Source organism: Pelophylax lessonae (genome assembly GCF_965119305.1).
Source record: "Pelophylax lessonae genome assembly, chromosome: 6".
Classification (NCBI taxonomy): domain Eukaryota; kingdom Metazoa; phylum Chordata; class Amphibia; order Anura; family Ranidae; genus Pelophylax; species Pelophylax lessonae.
This window is the reverse complement of record NC_138773.1, coordinates 279298233-279321760: the sequence shown is the minus strand read 5'-3', so window position 1 is coordinate 279321760 and position 23528 is coordinate 279298233. Positions and strand designations below refer to the sequence as shown.

General features: G+C 43.3%; 1 protein-coding gene across 1 annotated transcript in view; it reads right to left on the bottom strand.

Annotated features, from left to right (window-relative positions):
- ARL5A (ARF like GTPase 5A) overlaps positions 1-23528 on the bottom strand; it is a 54020-nt gene that overhangs the window by 24570 nt on the left and 5922 nt on the right. The window contains exons 2-3 of the mRNA XM_082261008.1: positions 5693-5753; positions 3380-3527 (exon numbers count right to left, since the gene is read on the bottom strand). Of these exons, the coding sequence (XP_082117134.1) occupies positions 3380-3527; positions 5693-5753 (209 nt within the window). The remainder of the gene's footprint in view (positions 1-3379; positions 3528-5692; positions 5754-23528) is intronic.

The window sequence follows — 23528 nt, the reverse complement described above, 5'->3', positions numbered from 1 at the left end:
ATATATATATATATATATATATATATATAACACACACACACACACAGCTAGTGAAAAACCAAAATTCAGTATCTCAGGAAATTAGAACATTACATAAGACCAAAAAAGAAAAAAAAGGATTTTCTAATACAGAAAATGTTGGCTTACTGAAAATTATGTCTATGTACAGTATAGTATGCACTCAATACTTGGCCAGGGCTCCTTTTGCATGAATTACTGCATCAATGCGGTCAGCCTGTGGCACTGCTGAGGTGTTATGGAAGCCCAGGTTGCTTTGATTGTGACCTTCAGCTTGTCTGCATAGTTGGGTCCTTTCACACGAGCGGTGCACCCGGCAGACTCAGTTTTGCTCAGCGGGGATCGATCCGCCAATCCCCGCTGAGCGGGCGGATGACAGGTCCATCTTCGCTTACTTTGCAGAGACAGAGCTGTCAGATCCCCGCTCTCCTCTATGGGGGATCGGATGAGAACGGACCGCCTGTCAGTTTTCACCCAATCCTCCAGACGGATGGAAAATAGAGTTTCCATCCATCTGGATTTCACGGACAGGATCGGATCGAATAACAGCGGGTGTCAGCGGACATGTCACTGCTGACATCCGCTGCTCCATAGAGGTACATGGAGCATCTGATCAGGTCCGCCTGAAAAACTGACAGATGGACCTGATCAGAAAGCCCGTGTGAAAGGACCCTTCGAGTGTGACACCTCGGGGGTTTGTATTCTAAAGCTAGAGAGGGCAAAATTAGTCACAATTCTGCAGAGAAACCAATCAGCTTCTAACCTCAGCTTACTGAACTAAGCTTTAGCAATAAAACCTGGAAGCGGATTGCTTTCTATGCAAAAATGTGACTCATTTTGCCCTCTCTCGCTTTAGTAAAATAAACCCTCATGAGTCTACAATGTTGGAACTTTTTCATAATATTATTTCTCTGACATACTGAATTTTGGGTTTTCATTAGCTGGAAGTCATATTCATCAAATTAAAAGAAAGAAATTCTTGAAATAAATCACTTGGTGTGCAACACATCTATGTAATAGGAGTTTCACTTTTTGAATCAAATTACTAAAATAAATTAACTTTTTGATGTTTAAATTTTTTCTTCAATGGACGTCATTATTTGTTTTAATTTTATACACGTGTATTTTTAGTAGCAATTTTGCTTTATCAAGATTTTTGTGTGTGTTATTTTGAACTTTTCCTCCAGCCCCGATGAAGGGGAATTCAGTGGCCCCCAAAACGCTTTGCTGTCTTTTGCCCTGCTTGCTAAAACCAGTTGAACAATTTTGCATTTGGTGCTCTCTTTGACCCATTGCACTTGGATTTCTCAACTCAGGGCTCCCCATCTTTGTAGTGAGTATCTGAATACAGGACAATGGGGCTCAAGTAATGACTTTGTCCACATTTTCATAACCTGTGAAAATCCATGTGCAGCGCCCCTCTACCACTACATTTTGATCTCTCTTCTTCCTGACAGACTTATTTCACTATTCGATCTGATGATCTCTAAAGTTAATGCCATCTTATATTCCTCTTTTCCTGTAATTTGCACAAATTACAGATCACAAAAATCACAGCATGCATTGATGCCAATAAAGCCGATATGGGCTATAGCAGAATCAGCGCCAGGAATAGGTAATCTAAAGCCCAGGGCAAACCTGGTAAATTGCTGACACATAATGCTCAAACATCTTGGGGGGAGTGCAAAGTCCCCTCAAAAAACTGAGCACTACCCTGTTTCCCTGAAAATAAGCCCTACCCTGAAAATAAGACCTAACTTTAATTTTGGGGATGGCTGCAATATAAGCCCTACCCCGAAAATAAGCCCTAGCTAAAGTTGTTGTAAAAACATGCAATCCGTTTTGTAAAAAAGATTATATAATGTGCAGTGTGTCTCCTTTTGTAACTTTATTGTGGAATATACCTTATTTACAGTGCTGCTGGGTGCTCACATGACCCGCCGTAGATCTTCTGCTCTCCTCACAGTTGAAGTCAGCGGCCCCTTACTGTGCAGTGCTCAAAGCTGGGAAGAAGAGCTCTGGTGGGTCATGTGAGCACCCAACGGTGCTGTAAATAGGGTATTTTCCACTATAAACTTACAAAAGGAGACACACTGCACATTCTATAATCTTTTTACAATACTAATTTTGACCAAGATTTATTTTTGGGATTACAGAATGTTCTAATGCTGACTCCTGAGCTGACAGGGGGAGAGAAGACAGGGGACAGAGGAAATTTGACAAAATGACTGTTTTTGAACAAATGTAAATTATTGTACATACCGTAAATAAATAAGACATCCCCTGAAAATAAGCCCTAGTGTGGTTTTTTGTAGCCAAAATTAATATAAGACCCGGTCTTATTTTCGGGGAAACACGGTAATCTGCATGTTTAGTACAAATCCACCTAACTGGTAGAATTCCCCCCCCCCCTTCCAGCACAAATCTTTTCATGCATCCCACCCAGATCAAATCTTCTCATTCTGCCTATACTCCCAGCACAATCCTCCCTCCAAAAAGAAAATTTAAAATAAATTCCCGCTTCCTAGCACAAATCCTCTGCCCCTCACTCCAAATCCCCCCTCTTAGCACAAACACCCCTTCCCAAATTCTCCATCCCATCACAAATCCCCCCAAATTTTCCCTCCTAGCACAAATAATGCCCCCCCCCCAACATCCCTACTAGCACAAATCCCCCTCCCAAAAAAAAAAAAAAATTATCCTCTAAACACAATGCCCCCCCCCCCCCAAAAAATAACCACACCTCCTCAAATTTCCCCTCCTAGAATAACTCTTTCCTCCTGCCACCCCCCAAATTATCCCGCTCAACCTAAATCCCCTCTCTCCAATCTCCTTGTGGTACCCCTGCACCTTACATGACACCACAGTGCCCACCCCTTGTCCCAGCCCTGAGCAGAATGGTGCCCTAGGCAAGGTAGCAGCACATAACTATTTACAAGTGCATCCTCTCTTGGGCAGACACACAAAGGTACACCAATTTGACCAACTTTGCCATCACCCTGGTTTACTGCTAGAGCATAAAAAGTTGATGCTTGACCTCTGGACATCCACTAGGCCCTGCCATGATTATCTTACGAATAACCCAGCTTTGCGAATAAGCAACTATGCCCCTGGCATTCTTTACGGATATTGTTGGCACATGTGCACAAGGAGGATCCAAAAAGAACTAAGATATCAATTGCATTTTCTTAAAAAATAATGTCTGTTTAGGACAAAACAGGTTTCAGCCTATAGTCCTGCTTTAACAATATTTTACATGACAGATTGTCAACCAGAGAGAACGGATATTCCTATACATACATACATCATACCAGCATGCTCTTTACCCCCAGACACCAATAAATCAGAAGAATGTGCTTGCCTCTGTGTTTGTGTAATAAGTGTTCCATGAAGATCGGAGAGATTCCTGTCCTCCAATATCCCACATTAGAAAGCGTGTGTTGTTCACCACAATTTCTTCCACATTGCTCCCTATTGTCGGGGACGTGTGCACCACCTCATTCATGGAACTGGAAGACAGAGAAATACTCCAATGCAAGTCCAAATAATAATCCATGCTAAACTACACAAGAGGTTTTGAGTGGTTTAATCTCGCTTTAAAAATCTCCTGTGATTAATCAAAGGAACAGCAGTGCCAACTGTTCGAAAAAAGGGCTACACACTGTGTGGTGTACGCTACTCATGTACACCATGGCAGCAATAAATCGCACAAAGTCACAGCACGGTGTCTTTCTGCGTACCATGAAGCACCGTTTGTAGATTAGGTACTAAGGAACCATTTGCTCTGCAAGTCAATGACTGATTGTTTCTTGTCTGCAATTAGTCATAGACGATTTTGTTAGTGCAAATGAGCTACTAAAATGTGTCTAAAGCCCCGTACACACGTACTGACTTGCTAGGTTGCTTGGTATATTACTGGAAGAAGTAATAAACAAATAGGAAAAGTGTTCAAAAACAAAATTAGGAGTAAAGCCCCGTACACACGTACCGATTGTCGGCCGTAAATATTCGGCCGACGACCGATCGGCCGATTGTCGGCTTGTTAGTATGATGCTTCCGACAGCGACTTTTCGGCCGAACAGAATCTGTTGTGTAGGCATTAAAATTTTTGTTGGCCATCACCAGAACGGCCGATTGTTCGCCAGTCAGTACAGAATTCGGCCGACAAACAGCAGATTAGCAAGACTGGGCATGCTCAGAAAAGAAAAAACACAGGGAAAGTTAACCATCACATGACATCACTTCTGCAGTCGGCTGTTGTTGGCCGACAAAATTCATGTGCAGTCTTTTGCAGTTTTCAGCCGACAGGACAGCACCGGACAAAAGACGGCCGATCGTTCGGCTGACATTCGGGACGTGTGTACGGGGCTTTACACGTGAAGCTGTCGGTGACTTCACCAGTGCATGTTCCTTCAGAGCCCTGTGCTGTGAACAGCGGAGTGATGTCATCGCGGCTCATCCAATCAAAAGGACCTTAGTCCGCCAACCCAGAAGGAAAAGCGGGTGAAGATAGAAGCCCTGTCAGCGGTGACAGCGTGCCGCTGGAGGGCTTCATTTTAAGGTAAGTTTCACATAATTTGCTAGTATGCAATGCATGCTAGCACATTATAACATTGCATTGTTATCCATAAATAAAATGGTGGTTTACTACCACTTTAACTTTCCTGCAGTCCATTTTTCCTACCTGCTTTCTGTTTAAAGAGGTTGTAAACTCGTATCTTTTTTTTTTTTTTTACAACCGGAAAGACAAGCACATAATGAGCTAGTATGCATCGCATACTAGCTCATTATGAAATACTTACCTTACAACGAGCCCCCGCCGTGCCGCTCACTCACCTGTATGACGGGCAACATGTTCAGTCGCCCGTCTTCCGGGATCGCGGCATCCGGCCATCTGATTGGCCGGAGCCGCGGTGACGTCACTCCTGCGCACGCGCGCGGGAGCCGACGGTCACGACACGGGACTCTGAAGGAACGGCACCAGCGGCCGTTCCTTCAAAGCGCATGCACCAGTGACGTCACTGGCTGCATGTAAGGTAAATATCTCCTAAACGGTACATGTTTAGGAGATATTTACAGTACCTATAGGTAAGCCTTATCATAGGCCTACCTATAGGTACAAGTTACAGAGGAGGGTTTACTTCCTCTTTAAGAGCTGCAGTCTTCAAATCGGTCTTCCTCAGCATTTAATACTCCTGGGAATGTCAGACGCCTGTGTCCCCTGATGTGTTCTGTGGTTTTATTTTCGGTCCCCCTATTGTGTCTTTTAGTGACGTAGGAGTCAGCAGGCCAAACCACACAATGCAACAGGGGACAAAAGCATCCGACTCTTTCAAACATGTTGAATCCTAAAGAGACTGTTGAAGGCTGCAGCTCTTCACTGGACAACAAATAGGAGGCACAGGCTGCCAGAGAGGCATGTATAATTCCACTTCTATTACTAGACATTGCTTGGGGCAATTTTTTAAGGTGGTGACAAGGCTGCTGACGTATGTTCCCACTTCTAAGAAAAAAGGGTTGGTGAATGACAGCCAGATAGTTGTATAGGCACACTGACTGCCTGGACCCGAGATCTCCACAGTTCCTGTGCAAACTAACATGGGAAAAATAAGGATTACTGGAAATTTGGCAATCGCAAATTAGCTGTCTGTTGTTCTGTTAAAAATATACTTACAACTGATATAAAATTGTTGTTTTTCCAGCGTTATCCAGTCCCACAATAATCACTTTGTGCTCTGAAATGCAAAAAAAAAAAAAAAAGAGAAAAGGAAATTTCATTACTATTATAATAAAAAACAAAAACAATAAACACACACATAGAAATATAAAATGCCAAAAAAGTGCATCAAATACAGTCCTGAAAGAAATATTCAGGCTGCATGGTGGGAGGATCAGATCACTTCGCTACACCTAAAGTATAAGTTACCCAAGAGAGCTCCTGCGGATGAATAGGGTGGTGTATTGAAGATGTCAGAAAATTATCGCGTCTACAAACTAGGGGAAAGATTTAGGTCATTTTCATTTTTTTTTTTTTACTAGTAATGGTGGCGATTTGCGATTTTTAGCGGGACTGCGACATTGCGGCGGACAGATCTGACCCCTGACATTTTTTTACACTTTTGGGGGGGACCAGTGACATTACTACAGTAATCAGTGCTAAAAATATGCACTATTACTGAAATAATGACATTGGCAGGGAAGGGGATAACCTAGGGGTGACCAAAGGGTTAATTGTGAGCCTAGGGGAGTGTTTTTTAACTGTGGGGGGACGGACTTGTGAAATGATCACAGAGACCTGTGAGACTTGTGAAATGATCACAGAGACCTGTGATCCTATATAGAAGGATCACAGGCAATCTGTGATAATTTCAGAGAGAACGGTCAGCTTTGGCAAGAGGGTAACAGCAGATGGCGTGATTATTCGCCATTTATTATAAATAAACAGTCATCCCCACCGTCAAACATGGGAGGTGCAAACATTATGCTTTGGGGGTGTTTTTCTGCTAAGATGACAGGACAACTTCACTGCATCAAAGGAACAATGGACAGGGCCATGAACCATCAAATCTTGGGGGGACCTCCTTCCCTCAGCCAAGGCATTGAAAATGGGTTGTGGATGGGTATCCCAGCATGACAATGACCCAAAACAAAAACGGCCAAGTCAAAGGAGTGGCTCAAGAAGAAGCAAATTAGGGTCCTGGAGTAGCCTAGCCAGTCTCCAGACCTTATAAACAAGCAAAAATTTGGGGGAGCAAACCCTGAACATGTATATCTAAAGCCGGTGCAGCTATGAACCAAGCAACATGTATATTAAAAAAAGAATAGCGCACACATGCAAAAGAAATGACTATCAAATACGGAGACAATCCATAAATAAAAATGGGGATTTGGTCCCACCATATGGCCATATCGTGCTCAAGCCCACCACTACGTCAAAGTACCCCATTGTCAGTGGGTCCTACACTATCCATAAAAAAGGGGGTGAATCCAGCCCCTCTAACCCTTGGAGACAACACTCCTTGCTGGGAGAGATGTGCTAATGCACTACAAGGGACTCCTCCTATATCTACTTGATAGTGGACACTGATAGAGTCTGATCATTTCTTTCCCAGTGGGCAAATGTACAAAATCAGCAGAGGATCAAATACTTTTTTCCCCTCACTGTATAAGCAAAATGTTATAAACAAACTAATGGCCCGTACACACGATCCAATCGAAAAATAACGCTTGTGAAAAGATCGGACGATAATCTGATCGTTAGTACACAGCTTACGAGAGGCGATCACGACAGTTCGCCCGATATTATCCGGTCGTGCAAGCATAAAAATTTTGATCGTATTATAACACATCGTACGATAATCGTATTATCAGTATGATGTTCATCCGAAAAAAATGGTGAGCAGCAGAGAGCACATGAGCAGTAGACATTTCCCCTCACACGCTACAGCGTGGTTACGCTTACAGGAAGCTTTTGAATCATCGTCCGAGAAAATTCGTAACGTAAGTAACCTCTCCCATTTGCGAATATAATTGAGAGTTCCTAGCAAACAAAAAAAAAAAAAACGGACGGAGAGTCGTCCGATTTTTGGATCGTGTGTACTGGGCATAAGACAGGCATTTTTTTTTTTTTTCAAAACGTTTCGGTCTTTGTTTATCAAAAGCAAAAAAAAAAAAAAAAAAAGCTAGTGGTGATTAAATACCACCAAAAGGAAGAGTCTCAAAAAATGATCATTTCATATAAGTACAGTGTTGCATGACCATGCAATTGTCATTCAAAGTGTGACAGCACTGAAACCTGAAATTCGGCCTGGCAGGAAGGTGATCAAAGTATCCGGTTTTGAAGTGGTTAACCACTTGCTGACCGCCGCACGACTATTTACTGCGGTGGTCAGCCCCTCACAGGCAAAGCAACGTAGTACTACGTCACTAGCCTGTGAGGGTCTAGGGAGCGAGCACGCGCTCCAGCTCCTGCGCGGTCACGGACCCCCAAGCCCCCCGCACGCGTGTGACCGGCGGACCCGATGTCCGCCGGTCACTCACGATCGTCGGGTGGAGAGGGAGAAAGGCAGGCGGCTAATGTAAACAAGACGCCTGTCATTCTCCCCTGTGTAGGATTAGTGATCATACACTTCTACTATGTAGGACCGTTGATCACTGTTCCTACACCTCAAGCCACAGCCAATCACAGTTAGAATCACGCCCCTAGGAACACGCATAACCCCTCCCTCTCAAAAAAAAGTTAACCCCTTCACTGCCAGTGTAATTTTACAGTAACAGTGCATATGTATAGCACTGATTACTGTAGTAATGTCACTGGTAACCCCAAAAGTGTCAAAAATGTCAGTCAAGGGTCCAATCTGTCCACCGCAATGTCGCAGTACCGCAAAAAAAAAAAAAAAAAAAAAAACGCAGATCACAGCCATTACGCGTTAAAAAAGAAAAAAAAACAACAAAAACGACAAAAATCTTTCCCTTTGTTAGTAGACGCGATAACTTTTGCACAAACCAATCAAAATACTCTTTTTGCGATTTTTTTTACCAAACATATGTAGCATAAAACAAATTGGCTGAAAATGTTAAAAAAATTTTGATTTTTACTTTTTTTTGGGGGGGAATTTCATATAAAAAAAAATGTGAAAAATATTGTTATTTTTGCAAAATTGACGCTCTTTTTTTTGTTTATAGCGCATGATCAAAAAAAAAAAAAAAAAAAAAAAAAAAAAAAAAAAAAAAAAAAAAAAAAAAAAAAAAAAAAATCGCACAGGTGATCGAATACCACCAAAAGAAAGCTCTGTTTGTGGGAAAAAAAGGACGTCAAATTCATTTAGGCACAGTGTCGTACGACCGCGCAATTGTCCGTAAAAGTCACGCAGTGCCGAATCGCAAAATAGGCGCTGGTCAGGAAGGGGGTAAAATCTTCCGGGGCTTAAGTGGTTAAGCAAATACTGAACACCAATAAAAAGGAATTGACTGCCGACAGATATTCAGATTTTCCTAGAATTTTAATACAATGATTTTTTTTTTTGATGAGCTAGAAAGTGTTAGATAGGAGAGCAGCTGTACTTTATGTAATAGATCTTCTTCCACTAAAGAGATAGATTACAACTGAGCAAGCAATGCGCTTTCCAATGCACATAAATACTAAATCATTAATTGGATCTCAGTGGAGTAAGCTGAGCCCTGTAAATCCCACACGGCAGATTAGCAGGCAGGCACTCATCAGGCCATTTTAACAGAGATGAACCCTGAAGTCCCTACCAAGCTATCAAACTCTGTAAACAGTTTAAGAGAACCTGACTAAAACTGTCATGTCGTACAGTTTAAATTATGTAAAGTGGACCTTGCATGAAAAACTGAAGTTTGGATTTACCAAAAAAAAGGAAGATGAAGAAATACTCCCCTTTGCCCAGGATCCGGCAGACACGAGTGATGTCACCAACCCACTGCTAGAATGCATGTTTTGTGGGTTGCCAAGTGGTCAAGGGGACAGCAGTGAGGGGCAATGATGTCACCCGAACCAGCCAGGAGATGAGAAGTTTTAGTTAATAAAATCTGCTAAATACATTTTCTCATCAGCAGTATATAGCAGTCTTATGACTTCTATCAGTTCCTGGTAAAGCTTGTAGGAGGAGGAGTTTTCATATTGCACTGAGCTGTCCTATCAGAATCCAGGACCCCTGAACCTCTTTCTGGACAGTGCCGATTGGCTCTGTGCTGATCACATGCACCCTCCTAAGAAAAAATAAAAACTCTCTAGCAATACACATCAAACTGAGCATGTGCAGAGTGCCTCCAAAGGCTCTGTCTTATCCGGACATGTTCTGGAGTCAGTGGGAGAGGAGGAGGAGGATCTGTGCATACAGGATCAAGCAGCCTTTTTACACAATGCGAAGGATTAACCCCTTAGGTGCCACAGTGAGTATAACAAGCATGCAATACTGCATATACAGTATCTCGCAAAGGTGAGTACACCCCTCCCATTTTTTAAAATATTTTATTTTATTTATATCTTTTTATGTGACAACACTGAAGAAATGACACTTTGCTACAATGTAAAGTAGTGAGTGTACAGCTTGAACAACAGTGTACATTTGTTGTCACCTCAAAATTCAACACACAGCCATTAATGTCTAAACCCCTGGCAACAAAAGTGAGTACACCCCTAAGTGAAAATGTCCAAATTGGGCCCAATTCTCAGTTTTCCCTCCCCTGTGTCATGTGACTCGTTCGTATTACAAGGTCTAAGATGTGAATGGGGAGCAGGTGTGTTAAATTTGGTGTTATCGCTCTCACTCTCTCATACTGGCCACTGATTATTCAACGTGGCACCTCATGGCAAAGAATACTCTGAGGATCTGAAAAAAATAATTGTTTTTCTACATAAAGATGGCCTAGGCTATAAGAAGATTGTCAAGGCCTTGAAGCTGAGCTGCAGCACGGTGGCCAAGACCATACAGCAGTTTACCAGGACAGGTTCAACTCAGAACAGGCCTCGCCATGGTTGACCAAAGAACACGTGCTCAGAGTCCTATCCAGAGGTTGTCTTTGGGAAATAGACGTATGAGTGCGGCCAGCATTTCTGCAGAAGTTGAAAAGGTGGGGGGTCAGCCTGTCAGTGCTCAGACCATACACGACACACTGCATCAAATTGGTCTGCATGGCTGTCGTCCCAGAAGGAAGCCTCTTTTAAAGATGATGCACAAGGAAGCCTGCAAACAGTTTGCTGAAGACAAGCAGACTAAGGATATGAATTACTGGAACCATGTCCTGTGGTTTGAGAAGACCAAGATAAACTTATTTGGTTCAGATTGTGTCAAGCGTGTGTGGCAGTAACCAGTGAGGTGAACAAAGTCAAGTGTGTCTTGCCTACAGTCAAGCATGGTGGTGTGACTGTCATGGTCTGGGGCTGCATGAGTGCTGCCGGCAATGGGGAGCTACAGTTCATATGTCACAGTGCAGATGAATGCCAACATGCACTGTGACATACTGAAGCAGAGCAAGATCCCCCTCCCTTCAGAGACTGGGCTGAAGGGCAGTATTCCAACATGATAACGACACCAAACACACTGCCAAGATGACCACTGCCCTGCTAAAGAAGCTGAGGGTAAAGGTGATGGACTGGCCAAGCATGTCTCCAGACCTAAACCCTATTCAGCATCTGTGGGGCATCCTCAAATGGAAGGTGGAGGAGCGCAAGGTCTCTAACATCCACCAGCTCCATGATGTCATCATGGAGGAGTGGAAGAGGACTCCAGTGGCAACCTGTGAAGCTCTGGTGAACTCCATGCCCAAGAGGGTTAAGGCAGTGCTGGAAAATAATGGTGGCCACACAAAATATTGACACTTTGGGCCCAATTTGGACATTTTAGTAGCCACTTTTGTAGCCAGCGGTTTAGACATTAATGGCTGTGTGTTGAGTTATTTTGAGGGGACAACAAATTTACACTGTTATACAAGCTGTACACTCACTACTTTACATTGTAGCAAAGTGTAATTTCTTCAGTGTTGTCAGATGAAAAGATAATAAAATCTTTACAAAAATTAGAGGGGTGTACTCACTTTTGTGAGCTACTGTACAGACTAATTTTACAGTTGTGGGTTTAGTAAAATTTTAAAAAGAAGATGGCAGGGTCAAAGGCCATTCTAACAAAAAGTGATATTTCATTTTGCTGAAGTGTTAATTCACACTTCTAATGCTCAATGCACATGGGGTGGTCTAGCTGGTGTGCATCCCTCCCGGGAATTTAGTGCACCCAGGAGGGACAGACGCAGCATCCAGCACCACTGCCTGCAGCCTGTCAAACTCTTCATCAGGTTGTGGCTGGACGGGGCTGAACACTTGACCAAGTGGCTTTTAGGTCTCCATGCCTATGGTCTTCAGAGTTCCAGGCATTTGTCCCTGAACACTTAGGGCCCTAAACACTCAGCGTTCAGCCCCATCCAGCCGCAGCATATTTTCTCCTGCCATAGACTGACAGGGCGCACTAAAATGCTGGGAGACATGCACAGCAGCTAGGCAGACCCAGTGCAAGGGACATAAGGATTCTTTAACCACTTAAGCCCCGGAAGATTTTACCCCCTTCCTGACCAGGGGGTTTTTTGCGATTTTTTACTGCGTGACTTTAACGGACAATTGCGCGGTCGTGCTATGCTGTACCTAAACGAATTTCACGTCCTTTTTTTTCCCACAAACAGAGCTTTCTTTTGGTGGTATTTGATCACCTGTGTGATTTTCTGATCATGCGCTATAAACAAAAAAAAAAAAAGAGCGTAAATTTTGCAAAAATAACAATAATTTTTCACTTTTTTTTTTTATATGAAATTCCCCCCCCCCCCAAAAAAAATGTAAAAATCTAATTTTTTTAACATTTTCGGCCAATTTCTTTTTAAGCTACGTATGTTTGGTAAAAAAAAAAAAAAAAAAAAACTGCAAAAAGCGTATTTTGATTGGTTTGCACAAAAGTTATCGCGTTTACTAACACAGGGAAAGATTTTTGTCATTTTTGGTGTTTTTTTTTAACGAGTAATGCGATTTTTTTTGCGGTACTGCGGCGGACAGATCGGACCCTTGACTGACATTTTTGACACTTTTGGGGGTACCAGTGACATTACTGCAGTAATCAGTGCTATACATATGCACTGTTACTGTAAAAATGACACTGGCAGGGAAGGGGTTAACTGTATTGGAGAGGGAGGGGTTAAGTGTGTCCTAGGGGCGTGATTCTAACTGCGGTGGGACATGTCTCCTAGTGTAAAAACAGAGATCAACGGTTCTACATAGTAGAACCGTCTGATCTCCATTTTTACACAGGGGAGAATGACAGGTGGCTTGTTTACATAAGCCGCCTGCCTTTCTCCCGCTCTACCGACGATCGTAGTGTGACCGGCGGACATCGGGTCCGCCGGTCACACACCCGGACTCCTCTGTGAATGAGCCGAGGCGGGCGCGTGCCTCAGCGGGCGCGCGCTCGCCCGTTATTGGCTCAAAACCCGGTGACAGGCTAGCGACGTAGATCTACGTCACTCTGCCTGGCCGGGGCTGACTGCCGCAGTAAATATACTGTGCACAGTCGGCAACCGGTTAAAACTGAGTAGAAAGAAAAAATAGGGAATCCAGCTGTGAGAGAGCGACACCCTGGCCTCAGAGAAATGCCTGAGACACAAAGATCTTAAAAAAAAAAAAAAAAAAAAAAAAAGAAGAAAAAAAAGAAGAAGAACTAGTCAGCTATTCAAACCACCATTGCCAAGACAAAACCAAATATTAGCTTTGGGTGGAGCTGAACATCAACACCAGGCAAACAGCAGAAAGAATTTGAGTAACAGACAGAAGGGACACAATATCTGCATTCTTTTTTGGGGTTTGTCTTTGCTGGTGACCATCGTAGCTGTAGCACTTTTTGGCAGGGGGACTGAATAAAAAAGTATTCCATAAGCAGATCTAGGTCTACACAAATTAAAATTGTGGCACCTAGAGTTGAGATTAAAAAAATAAAGTAAAATAAAAATTATCCCTTGCAGTGGGGGTTAACTGCTCATTCTGTGCAGGGGAGAGGAGAAACTAGTTTACTTACCTGATCTCCCACCTCTTTAGCAGGTGGCACTCCCCTATGATCTGGCAGTGGACGGTTTCTCAGTGTACTTGCATCCAGAGGAGGACTATGGACTCTGCTCTGGTCATGATGACAGCCGGACTCTAGACGAGTGGAGGGTGAGGATGCGCTAGGATCACACAAATCAGTCAATTTTTTTAATTTTTTTTTTTTAGGTTTCCCCTAGACCAAGAATGAGCAATTAACCCTTGTAGGAGGGGGACAGTTCCACAGCAATGGATGTTTATTTGCCTGGAGTTGGGCTTTAGGAGCCCATTTGGATCTATGCATGTGGTGCATTTTTTTGTATCACTAGGTAGGTGCAATGTCATGCATCAAAGTGCAGTTTTCTTTGTATGCTTCCATGTGTTTTATGAGTGTTTCCAGTGCATTTTTGAGTTTAGATTACACAAACCTGATTCCAAAAAAGTTGGGACACTGTACAAATTGTGAGTAAAAAAGGAATGGACTAATTTACAAATCTCATAAACTTATATTTTATTCACAGTATAATATAGATAACATATCAAATGTTGAAAGTAGGGCTGCAACTAACGATTATTTTGTTTGTCGACTAATCTAGCGATTATTTTTTCGATTAGTCGACTAATCTAACGATTATTTTAATTTTATTTGCTTAATTGAGTGTTCTTTTTTTGATTAGCTAATTAATCCTTTGAATAACAAAAAGTAAAGACCCCAAAGTAAGCCCCCTTCCCAGTACAGACCCCCTCAGTAAGCCCCCCTCCCAGTACAGACCCCCTCAGTAAGCCCCCCTCCCAGTACAGACCCCTCAGTAAGCCCCCCTCCCAGTACAGACCCCTCAGTAAGCCCCCCTCTCAGTACAGACCCCTCAGTAAGCCCCCCTCCCAGTACAGACCCCTCAGTAAGCCCCCCCCTCTCAGTACAGACCCCTCAGTAAGCCCCCTCTCAGTACAGACCCCTCAGTAAGCCCCCCTCCCAGTACAGACCCCTCAGTAAGCCCCCCTCTCAGTACAGACCCCTCAGTAAGCCCCCTCTCAGTACAGACCCCTCAGTAAGCCCCCCTCTCAGTACAGACCCTTGACTGACATTTTTGACACTTTTGGGGTTACCAGTGACATTACTACAGTAATCAGTGCTATACATATGCACTGTTACTGTAAAAAGGACACTGGCAGTGAAGGGGTTAACTTTTTTTGAGAGGGAGGGGTTAAGTGTGTCCCTAGGGGCGTGTTTCTAACTGATTGGCTGTGGCTTGATGTGTAAGAACAGTGATCAACGGTCCTACATAGCAGAACCATTTGATCACCATTCTTACACAGGGAAGAATGACAGGCGGCTTTGTTTACATTAGCTGCCTGCCTTTCTCCCGGTGTAATGGACAACCGGGTCCGCCGGGCACACGCGTGGGAGAGTTTGTGATCGCGCGGGAGAGCGCCTCCGGCGGCACGCGCTTGCTCCCTACAGCCTCACAGGTTAGCGACGTAACCCTATGTCGCTTTGCCTGTGAGGGGCTGACCGCCGCCGTAAATAGTCGTGCAGCGGTCGGCAAGTGGTAAAGGAATTCAGCCAGGTGATAGCCAGACAATTGTTCCTAATTTGTATGGACAGTCTACTGACGAAATGGTACCAGTTGATTGGAGAAAAGTCAATGTGGCATCAATATATTAAAAAAAGGGCCAGGATATAGCCCTGGGAACTACAGGTTGGTTCACATAATATCAATGGGACTATATACAAGATTTTAGTAATAAAAACAGCATCATTAGTAGGAATCAGCATGGATTCATGAAGACTTGTTCTTGCCAGACCAATATATTAAACTTCTATGAAGAAGTGAGCTGCCATCTAGATAAAGGAAGGCCTGTGGATGTGGTGTATCTGGACTTTGCAAAGGCATTTGATACAGTTCCCCACAAATGTTTACTGTATAAACTAAGGTACATAGCTATGGACTATAGGGTGTGTACCTGGATTGAAACTGACTTCAGGGGAGGGTCCAGAGGGTGGTGATAAATGGGGAGTACTCAGAGTGGTCTGGTGTGGAAAGTGGGGTCCCCCAATGATCTGTCCTAGGACCAATCCAACTTAATTTATTCACAAAATATCTAGAGGATGGGATAAACAGCTCAATCTCAGTATTTGTGGACGACACTAAATTAAGCAGGGCAATAATTTCTACACAGGATGTGGAAACCTTACAAGAAGACCTGAACAAAATAATGGGGTGGGCATCTACATGGCAAATGAGGTTTAATGTTGGAAAATGTGTAAGGTAATGCATTTGGGTGCCAGAAATATGAATGCAAGTTAAATCACTAGGGGGAGAACCTTTTGGGGAATCTAAGACAAAAAAGGACCTGGGGGTCCTAGTGGACAACAAGCTCAGCAATGGCATGCAATGCCAAGCTGCTGCAAGCAAACCCAACAGATTACTGGCATGTATAAAAAAAAAAAAGGGGATTCACTCCAGGAGATAAAACAATTCTCCCTTTCTACAAGACTCTGGTCCGGCCGCAACTGGAATTTGTCGTCCAGTTCTGGGCGCCGATCCTTAGGAAGGATGTGCTGAAACTGGAGAGAGTCCGGAGAAGGGCAACAAAGCTAATAAAAGGGAATGGAGGACTTCAGCTATGAGGAAAGACTACAAGCACTGAACTTACGCTTGAGAGGGGATACGATATCAATGTACAAATACCGTACTGGCGACCCTAGCATAGGGAACAAACTTTTCAGCGAAAGGGAATATAAAAAAAAAAAAAAAAAAAAGACGCATGGCCATTCACTAAAATTAGAAGAGAAGCGGTTTAACCTTAAACTGCGTAAAGGGTTCTTTACCATCAGAGCACTTAGGATGTGGAATTCTCTTCCACAAGAAGTGGTATCAGCAGGGAGCAGCGATAGTTTCAAAAAACTATTAGATGGGCACCTTAACGACCACAACATACAGGGGTATACAATGTACTATTGACCGCAAACACACACACGCGTTGAACTGGATGGACTGGTGTCAACCTCACTATGTAACTCTGCTGTGTTATGGTAATTAAAATTATGTGCAAGTACACAGTCATATGTAAAATGTACAACCTGCCAAAAATATAAGGGTTCCTTTACATTTGCAGTTGGGGGGGCATATAAACAGGTATGTGAGTCGTGTTTTTTTACTGGCTAGAAAGTCCTGACTATAGTAAAAAAATAAAATAAAAAAATATGTACAAAGACACCAAAAAATTCCTGTGTTGTCAATCAATTCCCTTCCATAAGTAATAATAGAATACTATATCATCCTTGAATCACCAAACGTAGCACCCAGCTCAGTCTGATAACATCAAATGAAGTCGCGCTGTTCAATCCCCGTCCTGTATGATGTCAGCACTCCAATCAATGCTGACTGTACTTCCAAGAAGAAAAAAGAGTGACTGTGCACCAGATTAAAGGTCAGGCCAGATGCAAAGCAGCTCAAACATGAACATTCAGTGCACCAAGAAATAGGATCAACTCACGGGGTATATTTCCACAACAGCAAATCTGATATTTACAGAAAGTTCAAGATTTAAGTAAAAAAAATATCTATTGGGAGGCTAAATTATTTTCTCAGTATATAAAAAGATAAATGAACCTCTTAACCTGTGATTTATAACTTTTGGACAATTTCTTTAAATGTATTTACTATCTACATACAATCCTTGTTAGGGCTCTTTCACACGGGCGTTCCTTTTTTTTTGCCCGATCAGGTCCTTTTTTTTTTTTTTGTAACGGACACGGATGACACTTGTGTCATCCGGTCCGTATGTACGTTTTTCATCCCATCTGTTTGCGGATGAAAAACTGACATAATGCATGTCTATGTAAATACGGATGTCTGCGGATGACACCACTGACATCCGTTTTTGCTTCAGTTCCGTTTTTTGAAAGGAAGAAAAAATAGGGTTCTCCTCCGTTCAAAAAAACTGAACTGAACTGAACTGACAAAAAACGGATGTCAGAGGATGATCATCCGATGACATCCGTATTTACATAGAGATACATTATGTCCGTTTTTCATCCGCAAACGGATGGGATGAAAAACGGACATACGGAACGCCCGTGTGAAAGAGCCCTTACAAAAAACAATTAGGCCTCATTCACACAGGTGCTGAGGCTCCTACACCATGAGGCTCGGTTCACATCTATGCAGTTTGCTTTTTATTCGTTTCTGCAGGGCTTTTGCATTTTTTTGCACACAAGGTTTTGCTGCGATATCCATTTTACAGGTTTTTTTTTTGGGCAATTTGTTGTTGAGCAGATTAAAAAAAAATAAAAAAAAAAAACGCAAATCGCTTCAAAAATCGCTCGACATTCTATTCTGCGGCTTCTTCATTGAAGTCTATTGAGCCAAAAAAGTCCCTGCTGCTGACAAAAGCATAGATGTGAACGTGTACCATAGGAAACCATGTTAAATGAACTGTAGTGGGTTTCTGCAAAAAGCATCAAAAAACACATAGATGTGAACCAAGCCTAAATGGGCCGTTTGTGTATGTGGCTTTAGGTGCTGCATGCAGGTGGCCCATATTAAGTATAGGGGGTCACAGACAAAGCTGCTTGCCCTTAGGCCCAGTTCACACCTATGCGTCTTTTAATGCTTTTTGAAGAAAATTATTATTTTTTCTTCTTCAGGTACTCCTTGTGGAGGGATCTGGGGGTCTAAAAGACCCCAAACCCCTCCTCAGCACTGAAAAGCATTCAAAACGCCAAGTTTGTCTGTTTTGAACGCTGTCAGTTTTTTTAATTCTGCCCCAATTACCTGAAAGTGATGTCATGACATCACTTCCGGCTTTTTTACATGGAGGCCAGCACATGCGCACTTGCGGCAGGGATACCGGCTTTCATGGGGATACATTTTCATGCTACACCTGGTCTTCTCTTCGGCGGCAGCGGTGGAGGTAGGATGCCCGGGTCTCCCAGTGGGATGGGAGACCCGGGTGAGCCGTGGAAGGTGGCGGGAGGGGTGAGACGTCCCCTCCCGCTCCTTGTAATGACAGCCGAGCGGCTTCTGAGCCACATTGGTTGTCATTACAAGACAGCCGACTGTCAGCTATGGACGCCGGTACTGGGGTGATGCCTCTAGCTGCAGGTATCACTCCGGCACAGCACTTTCCCTAAATATCGCCAATATCGGTGACCTCAGGGGCCGATTCCGATATATCGGGGAAAGTGCATATCAGCCCCCGATATATCGGTGTTGCTGATAATTGGTCAATCTCTAGTGTACGGGCCTCAGCGCCCAGATGAATGAGGTCTTCAAGCCCAATTGAACTTTTAGTTGAAATTACATAAAATACATTCCCAATGCATAAAAACAAAGGTGTTCAATGTAATGTCGTACAGTTTGTTTTTTTTAGAAAACAGCCACTACCAATGTAGAAAAGCCTGTCCTCTGCCAGTGGCTGCACATTAGGACGCTTGCTCTCTGAGGAGAAAGCAGTGATCTCACTGCAGAGGTCCAATACTCCTCTTACAGGGGTCAGACCTGTAGCTCTGCATTAAAGCAAAGCTCCTGCTTCCTCCAGACTGAAAAGCTTAAGAACAGCATGGAGCCTGCAAAGAGGCTACTGCTTCCCCACAAATAATAAGGGAGCAGCTCTGCAGTTGCTGGCAGGGGACAGGCTTCTCTATTCAAGCTGTGGCTGCTGTCTAAAGAAAAAAACAAAAAACACACCGTTCCTTAATTTATTTTGCTGCATCTGGAATGTATTTAGCCAATTTAAACAAAGTTCAGTTTAGCTTTAAAGTGTAATTCCACTTAAGATGAGGGGAAAAAAAAAAAACTCTCCTCTCTGGGTGATTTATGTACATTGCAAGGACTTAAACTTTGCTGCAGATTCTTACCTTTTGTAATTCTGAAGAAATAGCTGTTTGCTTCTGTGTCCATGTGGAAAGTGAATCTAATGGGAGCGATTTTTTAATAATTAATCAGCTGCTGCACTTGCATGGTTTTAAATTAGGAAAATGGCAGGATCTTCATCCCTTTACGCATGATTTCCTATTGGGAGTATCTTTGTTGCAGGGGATGCCTAAAATCTGACCTGCATCTTAGTGCAGACTTCTGGGAAAATCAGTGAGCCAATCACACATGCAGGAATTGACATTTCTGGGGGACGTTCTGTATATAATCTGTTTACAGAACGCCTCCAGGTTGCCATATTGCATTTTACAGAAAAATTACAGAACTGCAGATTGAAAAGGAAAAGTCACTTTTCATAACAATTAATTACATTATGACTTGTGTAGCAGGAAACAGGATTTCCAGCACACTATGGGTAAACCTGGACTGAAACTTCAACCTTTTTCAGCAGGTCATAGAGGAGTTGAAAAACAAATGAAATTCCTGGAGATTCTCGAAACGTGCATTTTTCGCATCATCAGTGTGCCACAATCAAAAGTGCTTGATTCAACATGCTGGGGTTTTTTTTTTTTTTTAAGAAAATCAAAAATTGATGACAATCATATAAGGTATTTTCATTTTTCGATCGACAGAACTTTCAGGCTATAGACGAGTCGAAAACCGAAAGTAATGTCAATTGAAAAATGAAAACCGCATATATGATTGTGCCATCAATTTTGTATTAAAAAAATAAATAAAAAAACAGCATGTTGGATCAGGCACTTTCAATTGCTGGCGGTGTTCGTCTTTCGACTCGTCTATAGCCTGCCTAAGGGAGGAGTCCCCTGCTCCAAGTAATTCTCTTAAAGCGGAGTTACGGCCTCAAAAACAACTTTTCAGCATCTGCTTGCTTTTTTTTTTTTTTACCTGAAAAATGATTGGATAATTAAATTTTTTTTTTAATTTACTTTTTTAAAGAAAATATACTTACCTTTTTTCCACTTCCTCCCTCTGCGGCCGCAGCCCACGCCGTCTCTTCCTGCTTCCATTGACTCCTGGGAGATGAGCGCCATCGATCCCAGGATTCAATGCGCTTGCACCGGCCTTGCTCATCACTTCCGGTGCAGGTGGGGCATTCCCTGCTAAACAGCTTCTGGTCATGCCCAGAAGCTGGGCAGGGATGACGCGCCTGCATCGGAAATGACAAGCAGGGCCGGTGCAGGGCATTCTGGAACTCCGACGTCACCGAAGAGGACGCTCCGGCTTCAGCTGCCCACACCTGAGATGGCAGCGCTGGACAAGACATTTTCAAGGTAAGTATTTCTTTTAAAAGGCAAGTGAACCCAGGGACAGTTCAGAGGCTATCGTTGCTGAAATGCACTAGCCCTGACTGTCCTGGGGGTATTTTTATCTTAAAATGTTTTTCAGGGTGGAACTCTGTTTAAATACAGATTTTTACACTGCCTTTATTTCAGCGGTTTTATTCCACTAATGTCACCTGTTCAGTCCTTCTCATGTCACCTGTCCTATTCGTCTTGTGGCCACGGTTTTATTCTACGATTGTCACCTATTTTATTCAATGTACACCACCTATCGTATTCAGCTTACGCCATCTGCTTATTCCATTATTGTTGTCGCCTATATATATTTTTTTTTTCCTCCACTGTTTTAGTCTATTTACAACACCTGTTTTATTCCATTAATGTCACCTATATTTTTTCTACTAACATCACCTGTTTTATAACATTACGGACATCAATGATCATCCATTAACATCAGTTTACATCCGCAATCATCCATTTTTTTTTTTTTTTACTGATTAAAGCTCTAATTTTCTTCGGTTAAAAAAAACAGATCGGACAAAAAAACGGATGTAAACTGACAAATGCTCAGTTTTTCACCTATTTTTGCATTGGTAATGGATGTAAAAAAAAAAAAAAAAAAAACTGATGAATGCTTTATGCAATGTTATGTGACTGAACTGATGAAATGAACGGTCCACATTTATGCAAATGGCCTTAGGCCCCTTTCACACATACAGACCGTTTGTCCGTTTTTCATCCATCCATTGACGGATGAAAAAACGGACATCAATGCACTCCTATGCAAAAAACGATGATCATTCATTTACATCTGTTTTCATTCGCTTCTGTCAACATCCGTTTTTTTGAATGGATGAAAGCCCTATTTTTCATCCGTTTAAAAAAACGGATCGGATGAAAAACGGATGTGAAACTGAAAAAACTGAGGACAAACAAACGTGACTGAACTGATGAAATGAATGGGCCGTATGTGTGAAAGGGGCCTAACTCTACAAAAGTCACCGGGTTTTATTCAATTTACACCACTTGTTTTATTCCAAATATGACACCTGTTTTATTCTACTGTCGCCTAACTTATTCCACTAATGTCACCTGTTCTGTCAATGTCACCTGCTTTATTATACTAATGTCACCGGGTTGTAGTTAATTTACACTCCTGTTTTATTCCACTAATGTCACCTGCTTCTTTTATACTAATGTCAGCTGTTATGTCACAAATGTAACCCGTTTTATTCCATAAATGTCCCGTTTTATTCCACTACAGGCAGTCCCCGGGTTACAAACAAGATAGGGACTGTAGGTTTGTTCTTAAAGCAGTGTTCCAGCCTCCCCCTCTAAAAATTAAAAGTCAGCAGCTACACATACTGTAGCTGCTGACTTTTAATATTAGGACACTTACCTGTCCTGGAGTCCAGCGATGTCGGCACCGCTGCTGATGTTTCCATCGGCTGCCTGGTGCTGCCGCCACCATTGCCAGTGAGGGAACCCAGCAGTGTAGCCTTACGGCTTCACAGGCGGGTCCCTAAGGCGCATGCATGAAGTGTGCTGCTCATTCCGATTGGCTCGGCGGCGGGGGAAGGAGGAGGGGGGGGGGCCAAACTTCTGAGGGACAGCGCCGCGGCACCGTCTCCCGGAAGTGGGAAATGGGTACCTGTCAAAAACAGGTACCCCCCCTCCTCCCTGAAAGGTGCCAAATGTTGCACCGGAGGGGGGGGGGGGGGAGAAAGCAAATGAGTGGAAGCTCCACTTTTGGGTGGAACTCTACGTTTTTTGGATAGCATATGGAAGAGTTAGCACCCCTGTACCATTTGTTTTGCTCTCTGTGCCCCTATTTAGAAGATCTCCCCTCACTTTCTGTCTCTGGAAAGAAGGATTGGTGATAAAGCTTCAATGGAGACATCTTTTTCCTATGATTACAGGAGCGAATTTCCCTTCCTAGGGGTAGATTTCTTCTCACTTCCTGTTTTCTCTGTTTGTAAGTAGGAGTCGTTTGTAAGTCGAATGTTTATAATAGGGATGCACCGAAATGAAATTCTTGGCCGAAGCCGAATAATAATGAAATGCTTGGCCGAAGGCCGAATACCGAACGCGGTGTTTCGCATTTTTTCCATTTATTTTGCCGCGAACAGGGGGGCGGGGCGTGGACCTAGTGTGAAGGAGCCGCAGTCAGGAGCAGGGGGCGGGACGCACGCGTGACGTCACACCCCCTACTCACGGCCGGACAGGACACCGGCGGCATGTGAGAAGGGAGCCGCAATGAGGAAGGTGAGCGGTCAGGGCGGAAGCTACAGAGGATCATTACATACATTATAGCAGAGGGTTACTGCAGAGGACATTTACATAGATCATAATAGAGGACCACAGCAGATCACTACAGAGGATCACTACAGAGATAATAGCAGAGGATTATTACAGAGATCATAGCAGAAGGTCACTGCAGAGGATCATAGCAGAGGACAATTACATAGATCATAATAGAGGACCATAGCAGATCACTACAGAGGATCATTACAGAGATCATAGAAGAGGATCACTACATAGGATCATTTCAGAGATCATAGCAGAGGATCATTACAGAACAGGGGGGCGGGGCGTGGACCTAGTGTGAAGGAGCCGCAGTCAGGAGCAGGGGGCGGGACGCGCACGTGACGTCACACCCCCTACTCGCGCCGGACAGGACACCGGCGGCGTGTGAGAAGGGAGCCGCGAACCGCAATGAGGAAGGTGAGCGGTCAGGGCGGAAGCTGACAT